A 25587-nucleotide genomic window follows, 5' to 3' on the forward strand; every position below is an offset into this window, starting at 1 on the left:
ATTGCTGATATGTAAGAACTGGGTAAACCATTGAAACAGATCAAGTTGGTCACACAAGAAGTCCTCAAAAATAAAGGCCAAGAAATCTCAATCGCCCCCCTGTGTCTGCTAGAACTGTTGTTAGCAAAACAAGAACATCCTTAGATGGTTGCAGAGCAACTTCCCTAAAATTGTTCCCCGAAATAAGTTTGTTAAAAGTTGCAAACAACTCCTTGTGACTCAATACTTTCACCCTAAAAGTTTGTGTTTAGTTCTAGAAAGTTAAATCTCCTGAATTGTGAGTAAAGCAGATCCAAGGCTAGCAGCGTTTAGTTTTGTTTCTCTTAGCTCCTATAAAGTTTTAGTGCATCATTCATCCCAAATTAAAGAAGAAGAAGAAGAAGAAGAAGAAGAAGAAGCCTTTATTAATCCCACATTTGGGAAATTTGCAAAAGCAAGTTCCGACGAGGATGGGATTCGAACCCACGCGTGCAGAGCACAATGGATTAGCAGTCCATCGCCTTAACCACTCGGCCACCTCGTCGTGCGAAGCATTAACAAGCCAGCCAGGCAGGAGATTGTGTTGTTGTCAAAGATACACTTTGATGGATAAATTGAACTGTTGTCATTTCATTCGCAATGTTACGCCTCACTGCAAGACTTCACGTCGTTCCATGTTTCACTCTCGGTTTCTCTGCAAACAGGCTAGATCTCTCCTGAGACATGCACACCACTTACTTCCTGCTGTTTATGCCGCTATTGTCATGACATCAGTTCCATTGAGTGCCTCGCCCCCGAGCCCGTGTGTCGGTGAGTGACAACAACACAACTTTCAAATCCTCTTTCGGAAAAAGGTGCCACGGAGGCTGTAGTGTATTTGAATGAATGACACCTTTCTATGCCTTCACCATACTGTGGATCGTATGCTATATATACACAATGCCCTGGACATCAAACACTTTGCCACACTTCGGGTGTAGTCTAATTTTCTTTGTCGCTCGAGGAAATACTTAAATGCAAAAACAAGCAACAGGAGGCACGGTGCCAAAGTCAAAGTGATGTGGATCAAGTGTTAGTGGAGCTCACTATTAAGAAAAGCTTGTACACACATACGCACACACACACACACACGCACACACACACACACACACACACACACACACACACACACACACACACACACACACACACACACACACACAGGCAGCCCCTTATTAATGGATAATGTGTGTCAACCAATCGGAGGAAACAAACAGGGCAACCCGCCATACACAAAAGATGTGTCATGACTGGCAGTTTGTGTGTTTTTTTTGTGTGTCTACAGGATGTAAATCCACTAAGGGTGTCAAAGTTAACGCGTTATTAACGCGTTAACTCAACGGCGCTTTATCGCCGACAATTTTTTTATCGCGCGATTAACGCACACGGTGCTTTTTGAACCTTTGGCCGCTCCGTAGATTGTGGAAACGGGAAATTAATTGACTCAGCACACAGTCACACGCTTGCAGCCGGCTTGTAAACACAACAACAAAAAAAAAGACACTGAGCGTAGATGAGCACTAGGAAGGACTAACATGGATAAGGCGTCAATTGTAAATGGAAAGTTCCACTTCAAAACCCTGCCAGATGGCAGTCTTGACAGGACAAAAGTGATATGCATTTACTGTAACGAGCGCTTCCATTCGGCGCCCATGTTAATCAATGTAGTAGTTCACACCAGACGCGAACAGGCGCGCGGCTCCCCTCGCGGATCGCGCCATGCATTTAACGTCAGTTCACTGGACGTGGAAGCGAAGCGCCGATCGCTTCCATTCGGCGCCCACGTTAATCAATGTGGTGGTTCACACAAGACGCAAACAAGCGCGCGGCTCACGCCATTGCAGTTGTCGTTCCGGCGTCTGCAATATTTTGTGCGCGAGCCGCGAGCGAACATCGTCAATAGTACAGGAAGTCGCTCAAAAAAACCCCGAGAAAATCCGGTGAATTTTCAAAATAAACTAATTTCAAAATAAAAACCGAATGACAAATTCGATCATATTTGTATGTTATATTTGTCAGTACATTGTATCAGAGTGCGAGAGAGATTAAACAAATACACACACACACACACACACACACACACACACACACACACACACACACACACACACACACACAGAGGAACACTTGATCAAAATACGACGTGTCGTTGATCCTAGAGATGCCGGTCAGTGATCATTATGAAAGAGGTCTTGAGATGGACACCTGAGTGCGTGTTTCTATTTACACACACACACACACCTACGCCCGTTCGCGTCTGGTGTGAACCACTACGTTGATTAACATGGGCGCCGAACTGAAGCGCTCGGCGCTTCTGCGTCCAGTGTGAACCGGGCGTAAGGGTCATCCTTTTGTGTTAATGGCTACTGAAAAAAGGGGATGGATAGTTCAAGTTCGAGTTGAAAAGTAAAATATACAAATTTTGTAGTACTAGTAATCTATTACTATATAATTTTACGGTTATGCCCATCTGTTATCTTTGTTGGGCTTGAGTTTATAATTTTTTTTTTTACCCTATGCTTTTGTTTTGTTAGTAGTACTTGTCATTGCTCCAACACGAATAAACATGCTGCATTTGCAGAAAGCAAGTATTTGCCTACTCCCATGTTGATATGATTATTAAAAAAATGTGTGATTAATCGTGAGTTAACTATGGAAAACCATGCGATTAACATCTGATTAATTTTTCTAATTGACTGACAGCTCTAAAATCCACACATGCTAATGGAAAACATTGCACTTGAGACATTTGATTTGCTGTTTGCTTGCTGCTCCTGCAAACACAGTTTGATGGATGATAATGGATTCCAGTGGAGTTCTCATTCCAGCTACTCAGATTAATTGCTCTCTTGTTTGCTTAACCTGATTATCTGGCGGTATTCATACGCAGAAGCCTAAATGTGATCAATGCTTGGCTCCACACAATTCTCCCCACTTTACATATTTTTTCTTTTTCAAACACCACTCCAGATGAAAATCAATATGGCCTTCTTTATGAATAGCTTCAAATGAGTATTAGCCAAGAGTAGATAGTGCAACACTGACAAGACAGGCTTGTCTCATAAAACCCCACTGGTATATGCATCTTCATCATTATTATTATTCAAATGTACACAAAAATACCCGCAGGTTCATCTTCCACTGCTCATGATAATCTGATTCTTTTTTTGACAATAGTATTGTCACCGCAGGAAAAAAACAAAACAAAACTTTGTTTGTGATATAAGCTGAGGAGCTTCCTAACGTCAGTGGATGAGTGCTTCAGTTTACTGAGACACCTAGACACGCCTACGCAGCTACACAAACCACAGGCCAGTTTTCCTGCAATTATTCACGTCTTGGTTCCGTGACCCTTTAATTGCCGCCGCTTATTGTTTAGTTTTATGTCTAAAGTCGAGCCATAACTCTGATTACACCATAAGAGGGCACATACTACATACTACTTTGATATTTACTCCAACACTTTTTTCCATCACTAAGTTATATTAGCAGCTGCCAAGATGCACAGCAACCCGGTCTAACAGGAGGACTGAGGGAATAAACAAGTTTACTCTTGGCAAGACCTGGGAACCTTCACAGATGGAGGGTAAGATGAATGGAGGGAGTGGCCCTGCTGCCACAATAATTAATCTCAGTGATAAACAAACATCATGTGCGCTGCATTTTTGTCTAACTACTAGCCTTTAAAAAAAAAAAAGAAAGAAAGAAAGAAAAGAAACGAAAAGAAAAGAAAAAAGCTAATCTTAGTTAGCAAATATATGAAGTCATATTTCATGGAGTATGCAAGTGTTATTACATTTACACAACACACTGTGTTCGAAGGGCCATTGCCTCAGACTGGTTTACTTTTGGTCAATTGCATAAAAAAACAACATTAATAAGTTAATTGGGCTTAAGTTCCTTATTCATCTGGTCTGAATGATTCAAAATATCCATCCATCCATTTCCTATACCCACTTCCTCCTGCACTCGGGTTTGTAGGGATGATTCAAAATATGCACAGAATTTTCCCCTTGTGCAATGTAAATAGAAAAACAACACATTGAAACGTTTAATGCACAAATATAAACACACATACAAAACTGTGCAAATGAACCACTCCAACTGGTGAGAAAAGTGTTCCCTGCTCTATCCACCTTCTGTCTTACCGCTGGTCATCAGGCCTATACAATGACTCTATGATGCCCCCTTGAGCTCAGAAATGATCCTTCTGCACCAAGTTGGAAAATCTTTGCACGGTGCTTTTAGCATGCATCTACGTAATATACATAATATTTGGTCAACAGATCATAATCTATATTTCACATCACAATCCCAATCTTTCTAGACCTAAAGAGGACAAAGGCAATGCTAGAGGTCTAAAGACAAACAAAGCATCCTCATGCACTTCTCAGTTCATTAATTGCTGGAAAATGTCAGCTATAGCACTGCACATAAACCCCATTCACATGCAAATGTCCACCAACCTATAGAACTGTATTATGTAACACTATCTCCACGGTCTCTGGTGCACAGACCAATGCCTCAGCAAACATTCTGTGAGGTTTATCAATTTATCAATTATATTAGGTAAGACAGTGTACATGGACTGTTCAGGCAATAACTGAGAGAACTCCTCTCATAAAATAATAAGTAGTCTCTCTACTGCACCTGAAGCTAAGTCAGAGGTGGATTGCAATGGGAAGGAATCTTATTGTGCGTGTGTTGCATGTATGTGTATGGACTTGTAAATATCCGTTTAAAACAGTAGGTTATGTAATCGAGTGGGAGGTGAGGTGCTGGGCAGTATCAGTGGAAATGGAAACAGAACAGCCGGGCAGATGCTGTAGTTTGACAGCTGAATGTGGTCCACAGACCAGGTTTATGAAGTCAAACTGGGGAAAGTTATTCTCTCCATGCTGTAACTAAGACTTAGCATCAGAGCTAAGGTTGTTCACTTTACCAATACAGCCTAAAGTGACAACATAGCAGTCATATTAAACACACATCTTTCTCCTTTTGACAATATTGAGAGACTTTTAAAGACATTTCCTGAGACTGCTACTCACATCTCCATCCACTTGGTGGCAGGTGTGTGAAATTAATGAGCTGTTGATTAGAGTGTTGTCCTAATGTCAAGTGATTCTTTGCTTTCAGCTTTCAAAAGATGTCTTGGCAACCGAATTTCTTTAAAAAGAACAACAGCTATAATTGCCTTCCTCTTTAGAGGTGAACCAAAGGCAGGCAAGTAATGGCGAAAAAGATAAGAGTGAGCCAGTGGGAGAATCTAGGGCGCCGGAGCGCAGTGGCAGTAGGTAGTCCAAATGACACAGTGTTTTTGGTAGCTTCCGCTGTTACAGTGCGAGAAAAACCACTCATCTAAATTGGGATTAGACTCCACAGATGCATCATTGTCCTGTTTTTCCACATGTGGTGGTAGGAGGATTAATCCTTGCACGAAGACTTCAGTGTACAGGGCTCATCTTTGACAATCACAATTAGTTTGGGGTAATAAGAAGGAGCAACCAACGAAAAGACTGTCAAGGGTACAGCCTTCGTATATATATTTTTTTACTGATGGCAATTTTCAGGTTGAGGTTGAGGTCAACACTTGCTTGCTCCAGATCATCGAGCTTGAAGAGGTTTGAAGCAAAGTGTGACACAACCCCCCAGGCTGTAGGTTACAAATAGAAACTCTATTTACTCAAGCAACCCGTGCAGCTCGGATGTCAAATGGATTCACACGTACTGCCAAGACACACAATAACGCTTGCAGAATTTACATGTTGTCATGTAAGGTCTTTGAAGTAACGCTGCAACAGTCTTGACGTTTAGGGGGGGAAAAAGCTTTGACTTAGAAGGATTAAACTGTAGCAAAAAAAAAAAAAAAAAAAAAAAAAAATACAATATTTTTGTTTAGATGGACAAAAAAAGCAGCCAAAGACATAAGTCCAAAAAGTATGGCAGGCAGAATGATGATTATTCGACCCGACTACTAATAAACAAGGAACACTAAGGAAAAAAATGCAGTGTACACATTTTGCTGGCTCTGGGCTACACAGTCAGTTGCCTCCAAATGCCAGCAGGAGTGATCACAATACATTAAAGCCAGCAGTTAATCCGTACTCTTAACATTCTTTACAAGCATAGTGAAAGAAACTGGGAGGGCTTTGGAATCCAATGTGAAGGTTAGACCAAAAAAAAAAAAAAAAGAAGAAGCTTGTTTTGCAAGCATTTAACACAGGTTTATGTCATTGTTGGGGCCTACATACACCCTATACAACCAAAAGCTTCTGTAAGTTGAAAGCATAAAGGAATATGAGCGACGGAGCTGCACGGCGGCACGCAGAGCATGTCGTCTGTGTACGAGTTACTTGTAGCACAAGTCCAGGCAGAGAACAATGGAGTTAAAAGTGGGTCGCTGCTGCCAGCTGGCTGTGCCAACAGCTGGAGAGATGGAGAATCAAGTCTGATTGAGTCACAACTTAGCAAGGAGGGGAGGGAGGATGAGCAAGAGGAATTGGCCTGAAATTGGCGAGGGAACAGAGCTATTATTTCACTGACACCTGCTAGTCAACTGCTTTGATTTAGTTGTCACTTATCACAACACAATCAGGGCAGGAGAGAGAGAGAAACCACCATGATGAACACACATAATGTGTCCATGTGTGTGTTGTGATTCAAACAGTGTCTCCTCCCATCTGCTCGTGGAGTTGCCAGTAAACAATACGCAATTTGACGGCTTTTTGTTGATGAAGCATTGGGAAAATACACAAGACCAATAATAACAATTATTATCATTATTATTATTGAATTAAGTTCGTTAGTTTGTGTTTTCCCAAACTGGAAGACGGTTACGGGGTAACAGACGTGACATTACACCGAGAGATGTCGCCCCTTTTGAATTTTCAACCCCTCAATGCTTTCAGACTGACGGGGCATCTGGCCACTGCGCCCTCAATGAACTGATGGGATGCCACCTAGCTTTCGGCTAACGTGCGACGTAGCATATTATCGTTCACCGCCATCACGGGAGCGTTATTTACGACCAGTCGCCGTGAACACAGACACCGGAGCCGAGCTCGTCTGGCTCAGCGGCGCGAGCGTTGCACGGCAGCGACACGCCACAACGTGGACTGACTTCTCTGTAGCTCACGTTCACCTTTTCTTTTTTTTTTTTTGTTTCTGTTCAATTACGTCACTCGAACGTTTTTGACGTGAAGCTAACTCGGTAGCCAGCGAGCTAATAGAAGCGGCAGTGGGAGTTAAAAAAAAAAAAAAATCGACGTTGAACGCTCGACTGCCTTTTGTCAGTGAACGCCATCACTCGCAGCGTTTCATGCGGCGCTAAAAGACGAACGGTACCTTTTTCTGCGTCGACCCGTCCGGGTGCCTATGGTATCATTTCCAGGCACGGCTTCTTTTGTTTTTGTTGATTACGGGCTTGTTTTCATCAATCCGTCTCGTCTCGTCTCGTCTCTCTCTCCTCCAAGAATCGTGCCGCCCCGGCTGACAGCGCTACGGCTACGGGATGACAGGGCCCCGCCCTTGGCAACCAATCAGGCGCCGACATTCTGGAAACTGAGGGAACGGGCGTTTCTCATTGGCTGGCGTCAGTGGCCGTCAACGTGTCGCTAAGGGCGTGCCTTGGGCCAAGGACAGAACACCTGCCACTGTCGGAAGGATGCTGGGTGGGCGCCACAGGTGAAGCCAAATGTGAAGTGATTACAAACCCATGGAGGAAACTAACATTTACATACATTTCAGATGTTTTTTTTGTTTTGTTTTTTTATTCGTCTTTCAGTACATAACGATGATTTGATAGTTAACTTTATTCCTATAAAACTAGCGATTAAAAAAAGTACCATTGATTGTTGCTGATTAAAAGGACAAATTCTCCCCATGCACTTGTAGTATGCCAGTGAAAAATGAAAAATCCTCTAATTACTCCACTCAAAGAGCCCTGGCTGTAGATAAATCATTCAAAACTAAACTCTTTAAACAGACATCATAGAGATGCAGTACACAACTGATGAAAACATAGTTTAATCTGCAAAGCATAACTAAAAGGAAGTTTTGTGTTCATAAAAGTGCACAGCATTTCAAAATGTTCTCATCACACAGAATTCTCTCCACCCTCAACAGTGATTGTCACATGGAACATGGAAGGTCAGCACAGATATGGATTATTGTCAATGAAGGAAAAACAGATTGGAACATTGAGCAAGAAAACAAATCAGACACGGTCTGACATTGGGAGTAAAAGAAAGTAAGAGTAAAAAAATTTGATATTGTCCAGTCAAAACTTGCATGAAACAAAGATTGTAATTAATTATGCCAGGGTTGTTTCAATTACTTGCTCAGCTTCAAGTGGTGAATACATGTTTCATTACATTCTGCTTTACATACAACTCTGTGAGTCTGCTGTGACTTCACGTCCACCACTTTAAAGAGACATGCAGCAGAAAAGTCAAAAACAAAGTTGAAAGTGAAAAAGCGTGGACGGACGAGTTTCTTTCAGTAGAACATGTTACACCACAATGAAACAGCTCTGAGAATAGTTCCTCTTTAAACATGCTGACTGTATTTATAAATGTTTACTGCTTACGACATGCAAAGCGCTGAACGAGCTCCAGTCTGCGTCAGGCATAGCGAGGATCAGGGCTGTCCAGTGACACTCGCTGCAGGCAGGCTGGTGCCTTGTAGGTGGGATTGTGGGCCGCCTCCACAAAGACGGTGGAAGACGTGACGCTCTTGCGGTCCTTTTTCCTTCTCTGCCAGCGGCAGAGTAAAGCCTCCACCTGCTCTCTGAAAAAGCTGGTCGTCAGCGTGTAGAGAATAGGATTCAAGGCGCTGTTGATGGGAAGGATGAAGATTACCACCCAGCTGGAAATGGTGTCTTGGACAAGAAGAGAACCAAGGGAATGGAGAGGAAAAAGAGCTCACATTAAAAGTAGTTTGTCTCTTTGGTTTCACCATTGGATATTTTTTTCCGACAAATAAAAACTATAATTCTGTACTTTTTTCCAAAACATAATGTTGAAAATAATTTAAATTAAAATAATGTTAAAATATATATTATTTTGTTTAGTTTTTCCTCAATTGAAACACAAATGTGTTTTGTTTCTTACCAGGTATCTCCACCTCCAGTAGTGACAGGACCTTCACCAGAAATATGGGTATCCAGCAGAGAGCGTCAGAGAACACTATGAAGAAGAATCTGTTGGCCACAGCTACGTCTCGGTGCAGTCTGCTCCTCACGTCTGTGGCGTTGATGCCAGTCTTGTAGATGGAGTGGAACATGATGGAATAGGAGAATACGATCACCAGGAATGCCACTAGATTTAGACCTACAGAAATAACCAAAAAAACAATCACAGAAGTATCATTTTAATGGAGCTATTTCACTTCAAATTGTTCAAAACTACAGGTCTTTTTTAACCTTTTACTCCAAAGGTTTAAGATGTGTGTTGACTGATATGGAAGGGAATAAGACAGACCTTGGATCAATATTAAACACTCATTACATTACACATTAGTTCATTTCCTTGCATGATGGATGGCTGCGCCTCTTTGATATCTCATCTTAAACTATCGGAGTAGCTCTGATCTGTCACCAGCTATGTGAGAGGTGTGCAGTGTAAAGACGAGTCACTGGGAAGAAATGGTGGAGATGGCAGAATATTTCTGTTATTCATTTATCATAGACTTTCTCAGGTCATCAGTGAGAATGTCTGAGAGATGACGCTGCATCATTAGAGCACTATTATTAGGTTTATTGTGTAATGCTTCGGTCTTAGTAGCACGGCTGCTTCTGGTTCTGCAGGTTAAAGGTTTCAGTGGGCGCATCTGAAGATTAAATTAGACTGCCTTTGAATCATAAGCGACGTTACAGTGATTCAGTTTCTTTTAAACTCTGAATTTTATCGCAGCTCAACCCCCTCCCCTACACCACCCCAAGCTACACAAATCCTCAGTGCATTGAAAAATATCTGTATTTGCAATAATATGGGTTGTAAAGGGAGTGGAGGAGAAAAAATACTTTTCTTTTGCACATTTACCCAGAAAAATGCCAGTGGAATATCCTTTGGCAGTAGGTTTTTCTTGCCTGTCAGAGTGCAGAGGGAAGCAAACGCCATTGCGACCATAGTAGTTTCCAAACACATCCTCATTCATGAGGGGGATGGCAGCAATAATGAACCCAAGCAGCCAGATAGAGACCAGGACCACCTGAGGGGCAGAACAGAACAGAGAAAGTTGAAAAAGCAAAACATATTTTTCGTAGAATTTTATTCAGAATTCTGTCTCAGTTTCTGCTGCTGAATCGAATTCAGACACTACATAAACAAGTACAATAATATTTAATAATAACAGAACTCAAGCGTTCTCTTTAAAATGGGACATTGCCACAATACAAACCGGCCGTAACCGATTGACAACAAAAAAACATGCAAACACTGTTATCTGCCTCAACTAGTGATTTTGTCTGTCAGTGTTGTGGCTCACCCAAGTCTGCAGTTTGCTCGGACGGAGATTGTTAAAGGGGAAAACAATGACCAAGAACTTCTCAAGAGTCAGGTAGGTCAGGAGCAGCACAGACACCTGCAGAGAAAAAGAAATACACACATTCATTAAGTATCTGAATTCATGAGCATACTTTAAGTCTACAGACACACTCGGTTGATCACCATACCTCTGAGGAAAGCATAGCCAGAAATCCAATAGTGCGACACTCAAAGCTCTCCATCCAAACCAGGGAGTTGCGATTGTACTGCCCGCGAAATTTTACATCAAAGACCCCAACAAAAAAAAGGTAGACACCCATGAGGCAGTCTGCACCTAGACGATAAGAGAACTCTAGTTGCATGATTCCATTTGCAGTGAGGAGAGCCACTCCACTGTGGACACTTACCGAGATCGGATTCCAATTTTTTTGTGTAATACGTTTTCCTAAAAACGCATTTGTGAATACAGAATGGTGCATTGTTACTCACAGCAGAGGACCTTGATGCAGGCGGCGTGCAGGTTGTTCTCAGCACCTATCAGCGACCTCATGCCAATGACCAGGATGTTCCCAAAGCAAGTTATGAACGCCATGAGCCAGACTGAAACCCGGAGCACAATGCTGGCGAGCAGGTTCTCAAAGGAAGAGATGCCGTCCGTGTTGGGCTTGCAGGACCTGACATGAGGCACGAAGGAGCAGTACTGGAATTTCTTGAAGTAGCTGGTAGCAAAAAGGAACAGACGTTCAGTGGGGCAAAGACATTGCAGCGCAGTTGTGCATCAAGGTTGTCAACGTACATGTGGGAGAGGTTCTTCATGGGCAGGAACATCTTTGTGTGAATATGTGGAATCTCTATTCCCTCCAGAGCACTATGACAAATAGAAATTGTCCCAGAGGGACCCGTGTGTTGGTGTGTCAAAAAGAGTGTTAAAGGGCAAAGTCACATTTTCAACCAAAGGTGCGAGGACATTTTGGCTGATCCTCAATTTTCCTCACAAACTTCCTACTCGCAAAGAATTATTTAACTTTAGGATCAATGTTCAGAGGCAAGGTTTACGCTGAGCTGAGGTTCAAGTTAAAGTCTTTTGGACATGTGGAGATCTCTGTGTGAACTCTTTCAGGGAAAACTTTGTGAAGCCATTGCACTGTTGTACTTACAGAGACTGAAGATGAATCAGGTGGCTTAAGTGGCCGGGGTGAATGTGAAGAAGGGGATTGTGGGAGATATTTCTGCAACAGTGAACAGCAACATTGTTAAGCTCAGCCGGTCACATACACAATGGGATGTAAAAAAGGAGCCACTTGATTGGTTCTGCCGTGACCCGGATTCGAACCGGGGTTGCTGCGGCCACAACGCAGAGTACTAACCACCTATACTATCACGGCTGTGACAACTACACCCTCCTGCATTTGGGTTCATGTCTCCCGTGTTCTTTTGTTTTTGGTCAAAATCAGATAGTGAGGTAAAACCTTAACAGCCTTAATTGTCCTCCTGCTCACAGAGCTGCACAGTTGTTTGGCTTGTAACAATGTGGAGATTTTCACACTTGGCAGCACGTTCCGGAGAGGTCAAAAAGTGGCTCGAGCTAGCCAGGAGTCGAACCTGGAATCTTCTGATCCGTAGTCAGACGCGTTATCCATTGCGCCACTAGCCCTGCTGCTGCTGCTAGGACAGTGACTCGCTGCTGCTGCTGCTGCTGCTGCTGCTGCTGCTGCTGCTGCTGCTGCTGCTGCTGCTGCTGCTGCTGCTGCTGCTGCTGCTGCTGCTGCTGCTGCTGCTGCTGCTGCTGCTAGGACTGTGACTTACTGCTGCTGTTTTGTGAGGAGGTTATGCGAGTTCAACTGAGGACCCTTGTCTGGATTTTAAGCGCAGTTAAGGGGAACTCTATCCTCTGTCCAATGAGATGTCACTCGTTACTTGCAATTGCACTTGTACATAACAACAAACCATTAAACATTTACCCGCTTTTCAACTCACAGTTTAAGAAGGGACTTTCCAACTGGTTTGAAGATGTATTTTGGCAATTCCTTAATCCTGTTTCTTGATAAATTTCTACCAGAGGAAAGTCAGACACAAAATAATAAGAAGAGTGAGAGGAAGTTAGGTGACTTCAGAATGAACAGAACCAACCCGTCAGAAATAAACAGGGTGCAACTCACAGCTCTGCCAGCTGCCAGAGAGAGTGGAAGGTGTTTTCAGGAACTCTTCTGATACGGTTGTCCATCAATAACCTGAACAGAACAGAGCTGCTGTCAGACATCAAGTCCAAAACACTTCAACGGCCTGTCGTGGATCCCTGCTGGGTTTGATACAATTAATCTTATTTGCTCCGAGTCTGAACAGATGTCTACTTCCTGACGTTCACACTCAATCAACTGACAACAATTCTAAATATTGTTGTCATAGGGGCCTATAGCGCCTCTGAGAAAAAAAAAAACCAAACTTTTAGAATCATATATAAAAAAAAAGCATGCATGACCCTTAGTTTGGAGGACTGGGATACTAACAGAACCTCCAGCTTGCTGCAGGTCTTCAGGATGGAGTGGCTGATGGTGTGAATCTGGTTTCCCTCCAGATCTCTGAAGATTAATTAAAGGAGAAAGGGTGAGGTTAAACACTCATGGTTTCATTTCAACAAAACATTCACCTGACATTTGTGGTGGCGAAACTTCGAAAGGCTTCGCCCCAGACGACCATTTTCTGGTCAAACTGCAGGTCACATCAAATAAGAATGCATTCCCTGTTAACGACAGCCCTCCTCTTTAACACACTCACAACCAGGCTAGAACAGGCAGGTGTTGGCAGAACCTCGGCTGGGGAAGCTGCTGCAGTGCAGTGCCCACCATGGACCTGATAAACAGAAAAAAACAAGATCTAGCGTACAGTATTTTTCAACAAGGTCCAATGTGCAGTGAGGGTGTAGTGAAAACAACTTGACAAATATATGTTGATTAGGAAACAGAAAAGTATGTTGGAAACATTTTGAATATCACAAGAATAATAACAACAATGAATACAAAATAAAATAAAATTATTTTGATTTTGAAAAAATAGATTTTAGGATAATTAAATAGTTTTAAAAATTTCAAGTGAACCATTTTTTGTTTGCTTGACAAAAATGTATTTTGCAAATGCTTATTTTTTCATTTTAAATTGTACATTATATTGTGTTGAGGTGAATCATTTAATATTACATATTATTTTGAGTTTAAAGTGTTAGACAAGACAATCAGCGTGAATCACCGCCACTTCTCAGGCTATGAAACATTGGCCTTGCTGACAATGACAGCAGGGAGTGGGAAACAAATTTGCTGGTGAAGATTGTAGAGTTAAACAACTTCACCAACCTCTTTTGTGCAACACTCAGGGAAATGTGCAAATAGTCTTTACAGAAGCATGCAATGTCAGAGAAAATTGACTTGAACGGGGAGATGAGCAGACAGCTGTGTTGAAGAGACGGGGTGGAAATCAAAGACTCGTTGAGGCAAAATAGCAGGGAACTATCCAATGCAGGTCAGTGAAGCAGAAAGCAAATAGAGAGGAGGGAGGTGGCAACGATGATGGGAACAGAAAGAGTCACCGAACAACAGGACATTTCAAAATCTTGATTTAAACACAAATTATTTTTCCCTGAAAACTGTTTGGAGGGAGGACCTAGTTTACAAATAGTGCAACTCACAAATACACAAGAGACTGCAAGCCAATTAAAGTGTCCTGGGACAGGGTGCTCAGAGGGTTATGATCCAACATCCTAGTGAGATACAGAAGAAGAAAATACAACAATGATTTCACAGTGATGAGTTCTACACCAGAAAGTGCAGCACAACCAAATGGATGAAAAGTAATTCTTCCATCTGCTTTTCACTGGCTTGCACTTATCTTATAATAACATATATCTATATGCATTCATAAATGCTTGCGGAAACATCATTGTTCACAAATGTCACATGCTGATATTCCCGTTAAGCCGAAAGGAGAGAAAGTTACTCACAGCCACTCTAACTTGTGGAGGTCCTTGAACACACCGGGGCTGAGCGACGATATTAAATTCTCACTGAGGAACCTTAAAGCAAAGAGAATATATTAAATGAACATACATAAACAATGTTCTGGTGTGAACTTTGGCTAGGCGGCAAACACAGGGAGGGGAAACCCACTTAAATAGGTTTCAACACAAATATAAATCCTCTACTATAAAAACAGACAAGGCTTTATATCCTCCCTCTGCTGAGTCCTTTAAGCTGCCAAACAACCAATAAATAAATCAGCTTTTAAATGAAATTGGGTACAGCTATTAGATGAGGGAAACTTTTTCACTCAGGCGTGCATCGCACTTACAGCCTCTTTAAATTGTGCAGGCTGCTGAAGGCTTGATTGGATATCTGGCACAGGCTGTTGTTTTGCAGAAACCTGGAAATGAAAAGCGAGAAAACTGAGCTTCTTTTTTTCAAGTACGAAACATGTTGAATGTAAATTCAAAACATTCAGGGCTATAAAGCAATCCAGCCTTCCAAGCATCCATGCCTGTGCCCCCTCGTCAGCATTTTCCTTCCTCTGAAGAGCGCAGTCATGCGGATAATGTGCAGCCCAGCCCACTGTGTGTGACAAGCATCCATAAAATTCCACCCAAAAAAATGGTTGACCACTCATGGCTCTCGCAATGATAGCTCATGGCAGGAAGAAAGTTGGCCAAGGAACCACTGAAGGTAAGAAAAAGTTGTTATTTTTCTAATTTGATCATCATTCCTTGCCCTCTAGATCGCTTCACAATAAATCAGCATCACAGTAATCACCTCGCAAACATCTGAAAAGCCGGGCTTGAATTCTACTCACAATCTCCCCAGCACCTGGTATTCTGAGAAAACGAAATCAGGCAGCACTTGGATTTTGTTGCTCCTCAGCGACCTACAACAAGATGGAATCCAGTCGACAAAAAACAAAACAAAAAAAACAAATCCAAGCACAAAAACACAGAATGTAGAATAATATGCGGGGAGAAAACAGCAGGAGGCAGTCGGGAACATTATGCACAGGGTGCAGGGGTGGAAAAAAAACAATCTGTGGACGCCCCCATTGCATTTGTGATGTATTGCATTAAGAATAAGCTAAATAACAAGCAGACTGCTTTGCACATCCAGGACAAGCACAAGATTGAAGTTCTGTCTTGTGAAAAAGTAACAATCATTCACATTTGTTTGTGTCTGTCGGATGCAGCCCCATCTTTTCAAGCAAGAAAAATATTTTTATGTAAAAAATAATACAATTTTGAGGTTGTCCTGAATTTCTATTTTTCTTGGACGTGTGTATCAGTGGCTCAATAGAGATTGAAAAAATACACTGCATCTGTCAATGAGGGATTTAGACAAACACACACACTCACACACACACACACACACACACACACACACACACACACACACACAAACATAGAGTTGGACACTTACAGCCAAGTAACATTTGCAGACATTAGAGGGACATCCTGCAGGTTCACCTCCACACACTCCACATCTGTTCTTATGCAGTCACAACTCTCAGGATACTCCTGTAAGACTACACACACACACACACACACACACACACACACACACACACACACACACACACACACACACACACGCATACACACAAAGACACACAGGTGATATTTAAAAGTATTTTGAGGTGATATTTAAAAGTTGTGGTTGAGCGTTGGCTCCTTGCGGCCTGCGACTTACAGCACTCCCTCAGGAGGTGCTGCTGCTGCACCGGGCTGGTATTTTGAAGGATTCGTCCAAAGAGGTCAGCCCAACCGATGTTGTCCCCTGTAAAGCCAGAAGTAAACAAAGGCAGAGATTCTAGTCATTAGTTAATGGAAAAAGATATTGATCAGTTTTTTGGAACAGATGACTTGTCAAGAATGACATGAGTGGCATTCCGATCGGATGCTGGATGACTTTCTGAAGTATTTCTTCTTTTTTTCATGGCTTAAAGTTGGTCAAATGAGATTGGGCAGACATCCGGATCTTTTTTGTTTCCTGCAATTGAATCCTGTGTCATTCATGACTGACACAGGATTCAATTAGAGGTATTTTTCAATTAGTCAGCCAACCACTTGGGGCTGAGGGGCTTTTTACATTGTACAAGGACATACCGCAGCGTCGCTCATCGGCCCCGTTGGGACAGTCTCGGTGTCCGTTACAGTGTAATGCCTGAGGGAGGCACTCACTCATGTTGCCGCATGGGAAGTGTCCCAGTGGACAGGCAGCTTTTCCGCTCGGCCTGCTGCTGGCCAGCAGCACTGGGGGACAGAGACAGACAGGAGGGGAAACAGCAAGGATAAATATTACACGCTGTAAAAGATTCTCAGCGGTGTCGTGATGTTTAAAACTTTTGAATACCAGCCAGATGGCTGTGGGAAATTATGTTTCAGAAGCAAACAGTTTTGTGCAGTAATCTAATTAATGTCTCCTCTGTCGATTTAGTTTCCATTTTTTTCCATCTCTGTTATTCCGCATATTAATCCTGAATGTTAATGATTTTTGTGTGTAAAAGGTAGTTGAGTACTGAATAACATACATTTATTAGATAATTAAAAATCCGTAATATGCTTTTGAAGTCAAAATGAAAGCCGTTAAGACAAAATCTAAGCGTTTTCATATTTTGAATAAAAGATGCCCTACATTTTTGAAACATAGAGAAGAGACTATTTTGTGTTGATACAGTAACAACAGGTGCAATTGATATGGGGGTCAGTGGGTCACATGACAGGTAAGCTATTATAGCAAAGGCTAACACTATGTCCTCACTCTGTAGTTTCCAGTTTTCATAGTGCCTTTATTTTTCTACTCGCAGTGACGCTGCATTGATTGACTTTGCACTGTTGTGTGTGTGTGTGTGTGTGTGTGTGTGTGTGTGTGTGTGTGTGTGTGTGCGTGCGTGCCTGTGCGTGTGTGTGTTTATCGTTTCAATTTTGCAGTGCACCTTACTAATGTGGAACTAGGCCATTTATCTCTGTCTGTTTTTACTTCACAACTTTTTGTTTCATAGCTGCAGCACAAACGACAGATCATATCAGTGTATCAATTTTAAAGCAACCTTTAACTGCTGCACGTCTTTGACTGTTTTGTATTCACCCAGAGTCACGGAGCTCTGATGGTCATTGCAGACAAGGACCCGCATTGGTCCTTTTACAAATAGCAATCCATCCTCCTAAAATTTTCAGGAGTTAAATTTAAAAAAGTGTACACACTGATTAAACTGCCACAAATGACTTAGCTGGACGGAAATCAGTTTGAATCTGTGTGACAAATCCCCAGCTTGTGCTTTTAAGTAAAATCCACAGCATCAGTTCTATCAACAACTGGGTAACGCAGGGATATGAAAAAACCTTTCATGTCAGCAAACAGCGCAATGCCACCAAATCCACTGCCTTCTCCAGTTGGTGGCTCATGTCTGAATGTTCTGCAGCCTCTTGAACAGGTGCGACATCTTCTTTTCCTTTTTTTTAAGGGCACTTTGAAATTGCAACACCTTTTGAGAGAGAGATTTCCCATGGAGGCTGATTTATGCTGACTGACAACATGCCGACTCCTGTCCGTCTCTCTAACTGCTCCGTCTGACCTCAACCTGTTGCGTTCAGAGACAGGAGGGAAGGAGGAAAAAACATTTCAAGCTTCATCTCACCTCCAAATCTCCAGGAAGCAGGAAATGAAAATGTTAAGCGTGGCAAAATGTCATCCTAAAAGTAACATTTCACACCTCTATGCACAATGCGCTTCCCCCTTAAAATGTCTGTCATTTTATTCGCTATAACCATGTATTGAAGAAGAATAAAAGGACAGTTAAGCCATCTAGAAATCGGGAAGGTTGACTGACCAAACAGAGGCCGTCCTCGGCTGAACGTTCCGGCACTGAACATGCGTTGAATCCTGATCTGACAGATGCAGTCGGATCAGTCTAAGTGAGTATTACCAAGTGAGTGAAAAGATAATTGAACTCGGCGTCTGGAGGGAGAAATGCTTAATCACTACCTGGCATATTCGACAGCTCCCTTTTGAAACTGACATCATCAACATCAGTGATGCATTTAGTAAGGAGAGCAGCTCAACTAGCATTTCACATTCTTCTTCTTAATTCTAATTTTGTGAATTTCTTGGGTTTTCAACAGTGTCTTCCTGTTTATATTTTTATCGTGAAGCCTGTGAACGGGACCAGAAGAACACACAGATGTCCGTGGCGTCTGTGCCGTGCACTGCTTGCAAGGCAAAGGCATTTGTCGCAGACACTCATCCGTCTTGACACACTAAAAGGTTCGACATTCAGGAGGAGGTGGGGACGAGGACGGCGTGAGATATATATTTACAATCTCCGACCAGCTCGCGACATAAAATGTCAGTATTCATAGCAGACAAGCATTCGCACTCACGCCTACAGCTGACGTAGAGTTACCAATTACCTGTGAGTGCAAGACTTTGACCTGTGTGAGAGAAGGCGAGCAGACACAGGAAGGACTGGGAATCACACCAGCAACCTTCTCGACAGTGAGGAGGAGTCAGTGCACTACAGCAGGTGAGGTGACGGTGCACAACAACAACAACATGCTGGGTGTCACTGTCCCTTTCAGTCGATTTCTTTTTATATCAGGGTTGTTTAATAGTGTAAAATCTACAGTCTTTTCTCTGTTTTCCTGCGTGCACAGTGATGACCTGCAGCCATGTATTCTGCGACCATGGAAGTTACCTGCATGCACTTCAAACATGCACAATGCATAATTTTGTTTTTGCTGCAAAGGTGTCATATGACACAATGTTCGGCATGACACGAAAACAAGAGGATTTGTTCGACCGTTCATTCATTCCTTCATTCATTCCATTCAACCATGGTAAACATCATGACTTTATACCAGAGCCAGTGTTAACTGTGTTGAATTCTCGAAGCAAACCAATTCGAGTCCATCCCACCCATGTAAATATACTGTTCACACAGACTTGGACAATTTCACACACCATTTCACACACTAAATAATGACAACATTACTCGGTGAGCATACACGATAATCCATTGCTGTACGTCCACATTGAAAGTAATCGTGAATGCAATCAATAGCAATTCTAGGATGCTGACACATTCTATACGTTACAATATCAGCAACCTGCACAAGCATCCCCATTCTAGAACAATACAGCTTGTCCACAAAATCAAAATAGACCCCTATTCTCCCAAATCCCGCTTTTTACCTCTTATCTCAGTGGTCAAGAGGATGAATGAAACAAAGACCTTCATCCTCTGTACTCTGAGGCAACGTCCTCCGCTCACGTCTCCCTGCTCCTGGGATGAAGCCTGGGGGAAAATCCAGGGTAGTTTAGCACCTGTGACTCAGTCGACCAACAAATCCTGCAGAAGTCCCTGTTTCTGACGACACCTAAAGCCTTCTGGAGGACCAAATCCAGACAGGGTGCCAATCAGCTGACACGTTCACCGTGCAGAGAAGTAAAGTGAAAACAGAGCCACATCCTGGCCACCGTGTCCTTCCCTCGGCTCTGTGACTCTGAGTGAAGTGCCAGTGTTCCCTCTCACCTCACTACCATCCGCTCACACACAAATGGATCCAAGTGAGCAGTTCTACCCGCCTCCCTCTCTCTCTCTCTCTCTCACACACACCCAAATACACACACCGGCACACACCAGTGTTGTAGTCAAGACCGCACCAACTGACTGACATTATCAAGACTAGAGAGTATCAAGACTAGACCAAGACATTTAGGGTTGGAGACCAAGACAAGACCAAGACTTTATATATCAAAGAACACAACAACAGAACAAATTGACCAGTATCTTTTTTAAATTCAAGTTTGCTTCTGAATTGAACAGCAACATCTCTTTTTTAACTGTTTTTAAAAAAAACAGCTTTGCTTCATAAAATTAAAAAAATAAATCAACTAGGAATAAGGGGGTGTGTCACTCTGGGTGTCATCAACAGAGCGTAAAACGGCAGCAGCTGGATTATCTATCATTGTAGTGTTGGCTGACTCTCAAGTGGCCTTGATCAAAAATCCAGTCTGCCCAGTCCAAGACCAAGACAAGACCATTAAAAAGAGGTCTTGAGACCAAGACCATCTCAAGTACTACAACATTAACACACACACACACACACACACACACACACACACACACACACTCGGTGTGAAAGCTCTTTACACGCTCCCTCTTGCTCTGCATCTTCTCAAACGCACTTTTTCTTGTTCATCTTGGTCTGATTGTTTGAAAAATACGCTTGTTGGAGACGACAAATCAATTTGCTCTGGCTGGTCTGGAAGAAAGCAAAGAAGAGGGAAGGGGGGAAGAGGGGAAGAGGCAGAGATGGAAAGCACATGAGTAAACAAGTTATGAAGCAGGGGAGATCCGGCCTCAGGTGGAGGAGTTCAAGTATCTCGGGGTCTTGTTCACGAGTGAGGGGAGGATGGAGCGTGCGATCGACAGGCGGATCGGTGCAGCGTCTGCAGTGATGCGGTCGCTGTAGCGGTCCGTCGTGGTGAAGAAGGAGCTAAGTCGAAAGGCGAGGCTCTCGATTTACCGGTCGATCTACGTTCCCACCCTCACCTATGGTCACGAGCTTTGGGTAGTGACCGAAAGAACAAGATTGCGAATACAAGCGGCCGAAATGAGTTTCCTCCGCAGGGTGGCTGGGCGTACCCTGAGGGACAGGGTGAGAAGCTCGGCCACCCGGGAGGAGCTCGGAGTAGAGCCGCTGCTCCTCCGCATCGAGAGGGGCCAGCTGAGGTGGCTCGGGCATCTGTTCCGGATGCCTCCTGGACGCCTCCCTGGGCAGGTGTTCCAGGCAGGTCCGACTGGGAGGAGGCCTCGAGGAAGACCTAGAGGGACTATGTCTCCTGGCTGGCTTGGGAACGCCTTGGGGTCCCGCCGGATGAGCTGGAGGAGGTGACTGGGGCCAGGGAGGTCTGGGCATCTCTGTTTAGGCTGCTGCCCCCGCGACCCGACCCTGGAAAATGCGGCAGAAGAAGTAAGGAAGGAAGTAAGGAACAAGACAAACATACTTCCTGGGTTGAAGCTGCTGCCAGAAAAGTCAAAAGATGAACCTCACGCTCGCAAATTCCATTACATTAGGAGAGCAGCAACCATTCATAGTAAAGTCTGGGAAATGGTGTCGCAGTATTAAGTGCCCATGTAAAGAACTGAAGTTGGAATCTTTAATCTAACTGTTTGTTTTGTTTGGAGTGATGAAAGAAAAACAGCTGCGCCTCAAAGAAATCAAACGCAGTACAAAGATGAAGCTATAAAGCATAAAAAGTCTGCAAAACGTTTGGCACAAATTGATGGCAGTTCCAAGTATTCGACAATTGTCGCAGCCTGTCGAGACTAAATATGCTCAGTTAAGACAAAACGTCTCATCGACAGAGCCATCTGCTGTCACAGCATCACAGTCGTGGAACGCTCCAGTTGCCCTTCAGGACTTCGACTGCTGAGGAAAAGTTGATTAATTTCTTTGTTCAAGCACAGGGGAAATGTTTCTCACTTGGAGTCTTTTAAAGTCAGACTGAGTAGCTCAAATTATCACAGAGCGTGTATCAATATTGAATTTGGGATTGTAGAGGCATTTGCTGCATATGTACTCCAGTAAGTCTACTCCATAACCAGTCAAGTCACAACCACCTGCCACCTGTTTGCTTGTATTCATTTAAAGTGGCTGTCTGTATTGGAATTCAACCCACTGTTTTCAATATTCAAACACTGCTGAGTTGCATTGTGTTTCAAGACCAGGATGGAATTTGTGGCTGCGCAGAACACATTAAAGCAGAGGCTACAAAAGATGTGCGTGCCCATGTAAAATATCTGTGGTGAGGCTTTAACCAAAAGTCTAGGACAATTTGTGCTCAGTTGAGAAATATTCAGGTCAAAACAGAGAAACAAATGAACCAAAGAGTTTTCAAAGGTCTTGTTTTGATACAAGCTATCCTACAAAATAGGGACTGAAACAAAAATTTAAATTTTACCTTCGCCAGTTTCCCTCTTATTTTAGGATGTTGGTGATTTCTTTTTTCAAGCAACATTTGGCGCTGAGAAGCACTGATGGACTTGTTAACAAGATGACCTTGACATGTAAAATAGAAGATTGTTTTTTTTCACAGAGTGATATTCACAATCTGTGAATATTCATGCCAACACTGAAAAATATTTTTGTTATGGGCATTATTTACACGGATAAAAACAACTAGTGCGCGTACACCTTTTAGCGTCTCCTATTGGCCTGAAATGCAGCTGGATCAGTGAAGGTGAAGTTTTGAAAATCCATCTTCAAAATTTATCACTTGTTCCCATCTGGCCAGAACATTTCCGGACCAATCAGCCTCCTTTGAAGGAAAGGAGTGAATATATATAGGCAGGGATTATTATCTAGGTAAAATAAACCCCATAAAAAGGAAAACTTCTGCCTAACTTCTCATTTGAGGTGTCAAAGATAGAAATTCAATTCATCCAGATATCTATAAAATCAATAATAATAAAGCCCTATGACATTAAAATGCAGATAAAGTATTTAAAAAAGAAAACCCTCAAACTTAGCTTTGTAGACAGAAGATTCTACCCATAATGAAGCTGAAACTATCATTACTTCATCATCAAGGAAATGAGCTGACCGCAAAAGGCGCTTAGCAGCCAAATGGCTCATTTAGAAGAATTTCTTTCTTTCTTTTTTTGCAGCAAAAGTCAATATTTGAAAATAATTTTGTCCAACATTCCCAGCTTTGGCTGGCTTAAGGTGAATCAAGTGTTATGTTAATATAGACTCTTAATATATAATCAGAGCACAATGTTCCATTTTAAACTGCATCAGGAGACTGCTGATAATTTGATGCAGATGCATGAGTCAGGAAGTCCTTTTGTTGCATGAACGTGATGCAGCTTTAAAGGCCCAATGAGGACGATTTAGCAGAAACTTATGTTGAGGAAGCAAAAAATGTTAGAGTTATTAAATGTTTTCAGATGTCTCATTTGCTCTCCTCTGTTGTATCCCAGCTGTTGAATCAGGCTAACATTTTAAAATAACTTTGGTCTCTATACATATGTATTTTCTATTGCATTTCAATGTTTTATGACTACACACATGAATACGTGGCCAGACTTTATTGTCGTTACGTTGTCAAATTCGCAAGATTAGGGTAAAATACGACTCTGGTGGGACTCGAACCCACAACCTTTGAATCACTCCTCAAGTGCTTGACTAGAAGTCCAACGCGCTATCCATTGCGCCACAGAGCCAGCTGAAACTGGAGCCCTCTGGCTGACCACCCATACTTAGTGTTTGGCAAGGCCACGCCTGCTGAGAGTAAAATAGCTGTTCCTGCTGCTATATTTAAACAAAAAATGGAGGCAAGCTTCTTCCCTTGTCTCTCATGTTCAGCACTAAAGAAAAATGCTAATCCCAGTATATCAATTCTGTACTTATTGTGCCTGAAATGATGCTCAGTTAGAGCAGATCGTGATCTTTCATTGTCAGTCAGAGCTTCTCTAATCAGTAATTAGTTTGGAATTTGTAATCTTTTCAGTGATTCACGGTGCATGAAATAGCTGAATTTATTCAAGTCTCAACGAAAAAAAAAGCATCTCTGTTGATTTTTTCAAAAGCCTTGCTGTCGAATTTCCTAATGAGGTGAAAAGACGTATTTTTACTGAATGACAATTTAATGAAATGTGTGCATAGGGAATAATATGTATAATACGAACACGCATATGAGGGATGTACAATAATAATATGGACAGGGAAACATTGAAATGAAGAAGAAGTTTCCATTGTTGCGAATTGCAATCGTCGTGGGGACAGTAATGTGGCATTTTATCACACACCAGCAAAATAAAAGCAAAAAATGCACTGTTATTAGCACGTTAGCTAGCATGCTAATGACGTCACTATGCGAACGACGTCATGGCCACGGCCATGTTTTTGAAAACTCATCAAAAACTTCCAAGATAAAATGTTATGTTTGTGTTACATTGTGTAGCCTCCGCAAAAAAACAATTGGATGCAACAACAACTCAACATTAGCTTAAAGGTCACCTATTATACTAATTTGCGGGCTTTTGTATTTGATATCTGGCCCCTCCAGAGCAGCAACGCACGATTTTCCGCGCTGAAAGCTTTTTAGATTTGCGTATTTCGCAGCTCGTTTCCTCGTATTTACTGCATCCCGCGAAAACGCTCTGTTGCACTTCACTCCACCCCGAGCCTTGCCGGAGGTGAAGAGCTGCTGACGTCACTTTCATGCGCCGCGTGCTTTGCGATTGCGTTTTCGTTTTCGAGTTGTGGTAACTCTTGTGCAAGGCACGACCACGAAAATGAAAAAGCAATGCCCTCAGTTTTCTTTTTGATTGTGTCATAAAAGGTGCGACACGAATAAGAAAATTAAAATGCATATAGGAATATTTATTAATGATTTTAATTATGAGTCAAAAAAATGCAGCTTCGTTCTTAAAATGAAAAAGCATTCTGCTATTGCTGATTCGAATTTTACATTTCATATTGAATTTTGGTAACTCTTTGCTGGTGCATGTTTTGAAAATAAAATCTCAAATGTGTTTTCCTTTTTCATTTGAATTAAGTACAAGAATGAGCAGTCTTGAATAAGAAAATGAAAATGCAGATTGAGTGACTTATTAGCCATTTTAATTATGAGTCAAATAATGGAGCTTCGTTCTTAAAATGAAAAAGCATTTCTGCTATTGCATTTTAATTTGGATTATGATAACTTTCTGCTTCCATAACAATACACTCACAGTCCTCATACATGTTTTCAAATATTGCCGTGGCTGATTATTCTCTCGTCGTCCACCGGCCGAGTCGAGCCCGTCTCACTCCCGTTGCCGACCGCACGAGAGGGGTCTGGCTGCAGACCGGTGTTCCATCGCATCCGCATTAGGCTGAACAAACCTCTAACATTTTCTCTGTTCGTTCCACTCCGACGGTTGTGGTCCTTGGTGCTTCGGTAGTCGCTCGGTATTTTTTTATTTTATATTTTTTAATTTCCGTGACACCGAAAAAACATTTTCTTGGAGCAGCGCATTGCGGAATCACTTCCGGGGCACAGCGGGGGAG

General features: G+C 42.4%; 1 protein-coding gene and 4 non-coding genes across 5 annotated transcripts; all 5 read right to left on the bottom strand.

The window, feature by feature from the left end:
- Positions 1-441: 441 nt before the first annotated feature.
- Positions 442-523, bottom strand: trnas-gcu (transfer RNA serine (anticodon GCU)). The gene has a single exon. It is a non-coding gene; the product is annotated as a tRNA-Ser (tRNA).
- A 7312-nt stretch (positions 524-7835) lies between these two features.
- On the bottom strand, positions 7836-18518 carry rxfp2a (relaxin family peptide receptor 2a). Its single transcript, XM_076031277.1, has 20 exons — positions 18512-18518; positions 16633-16779; positions 16217-16303; positions 15947-16052; positions 15336-15407; positions 14841-14912; positions 14494-14565; positions 14182-14253; positions 13278-13352; positions 13010-13081; positions 12662-12733; positions 12480-12554; positions 11660-11731; positions 11299-11370; positions 10992-11221; positions 10691-10836; positions 10504-10599; positions 10059-10227; positions 9129-9347; positions 7836-8896 (listed from the first exon to the last, which is right to left on the bottom strand). Exons 1-20 carry the CDS (start codon positions 18516-18518, stop codon positions 8640-8642), a joined length of 2190 nt encoding a protein of 729 aa, XP_075887392.1. The 3' UTR covers positions 7836-8639.
- On the bottom strand, positions 11815-11887 carry trnah-gug (transfer RNA histidin (anticodon GUG)). The gene has a single exon. It is a non-coding gene; the product is annotated as a tRNA-His (tRNA).
- Positions 12084-12156, bottom strand: trnar-acg (transfer RNA arginine (anticodon ACG)). The gene has a single exon. It is a non-coding gene; the product is annotated as a tRNA-Arg (tRNA).
- A 5146-nt stretch (positions 18519-23664) lies between the features above and the next one.
- trnar-ucu (transfer RNA arginine (anticodon UCU)) lies at positions 23665-23756 on the bottom strand. The gene is given in 2 exon segments: positions 23665-23700; positions 23720-23756. It is a non-coding gene; the product is annotated as a tRNA-Arg (tRNA).
- Between the last annotated feature and the right edge of the window lie 1831 nt (positions 23757-25587).

Source organism: Nelusetta ayraudi, unplaced genomic scaffold (genome assembly GCF_046127955.1).
Source record: "Nelusetta ayraudi isolate G7.1 ecotype Tasmania unplaced genomic scaffold, CSIRO-AGI_Nayr_v1 ptg000033l, whole genome shotgun sequence".
NCBI lineage: Eukaryota > Metazoa > Chordata > Actinopteri > Tetraodontiformes > Monacanthidae > Nelusetta > Nelusetta ayraudi.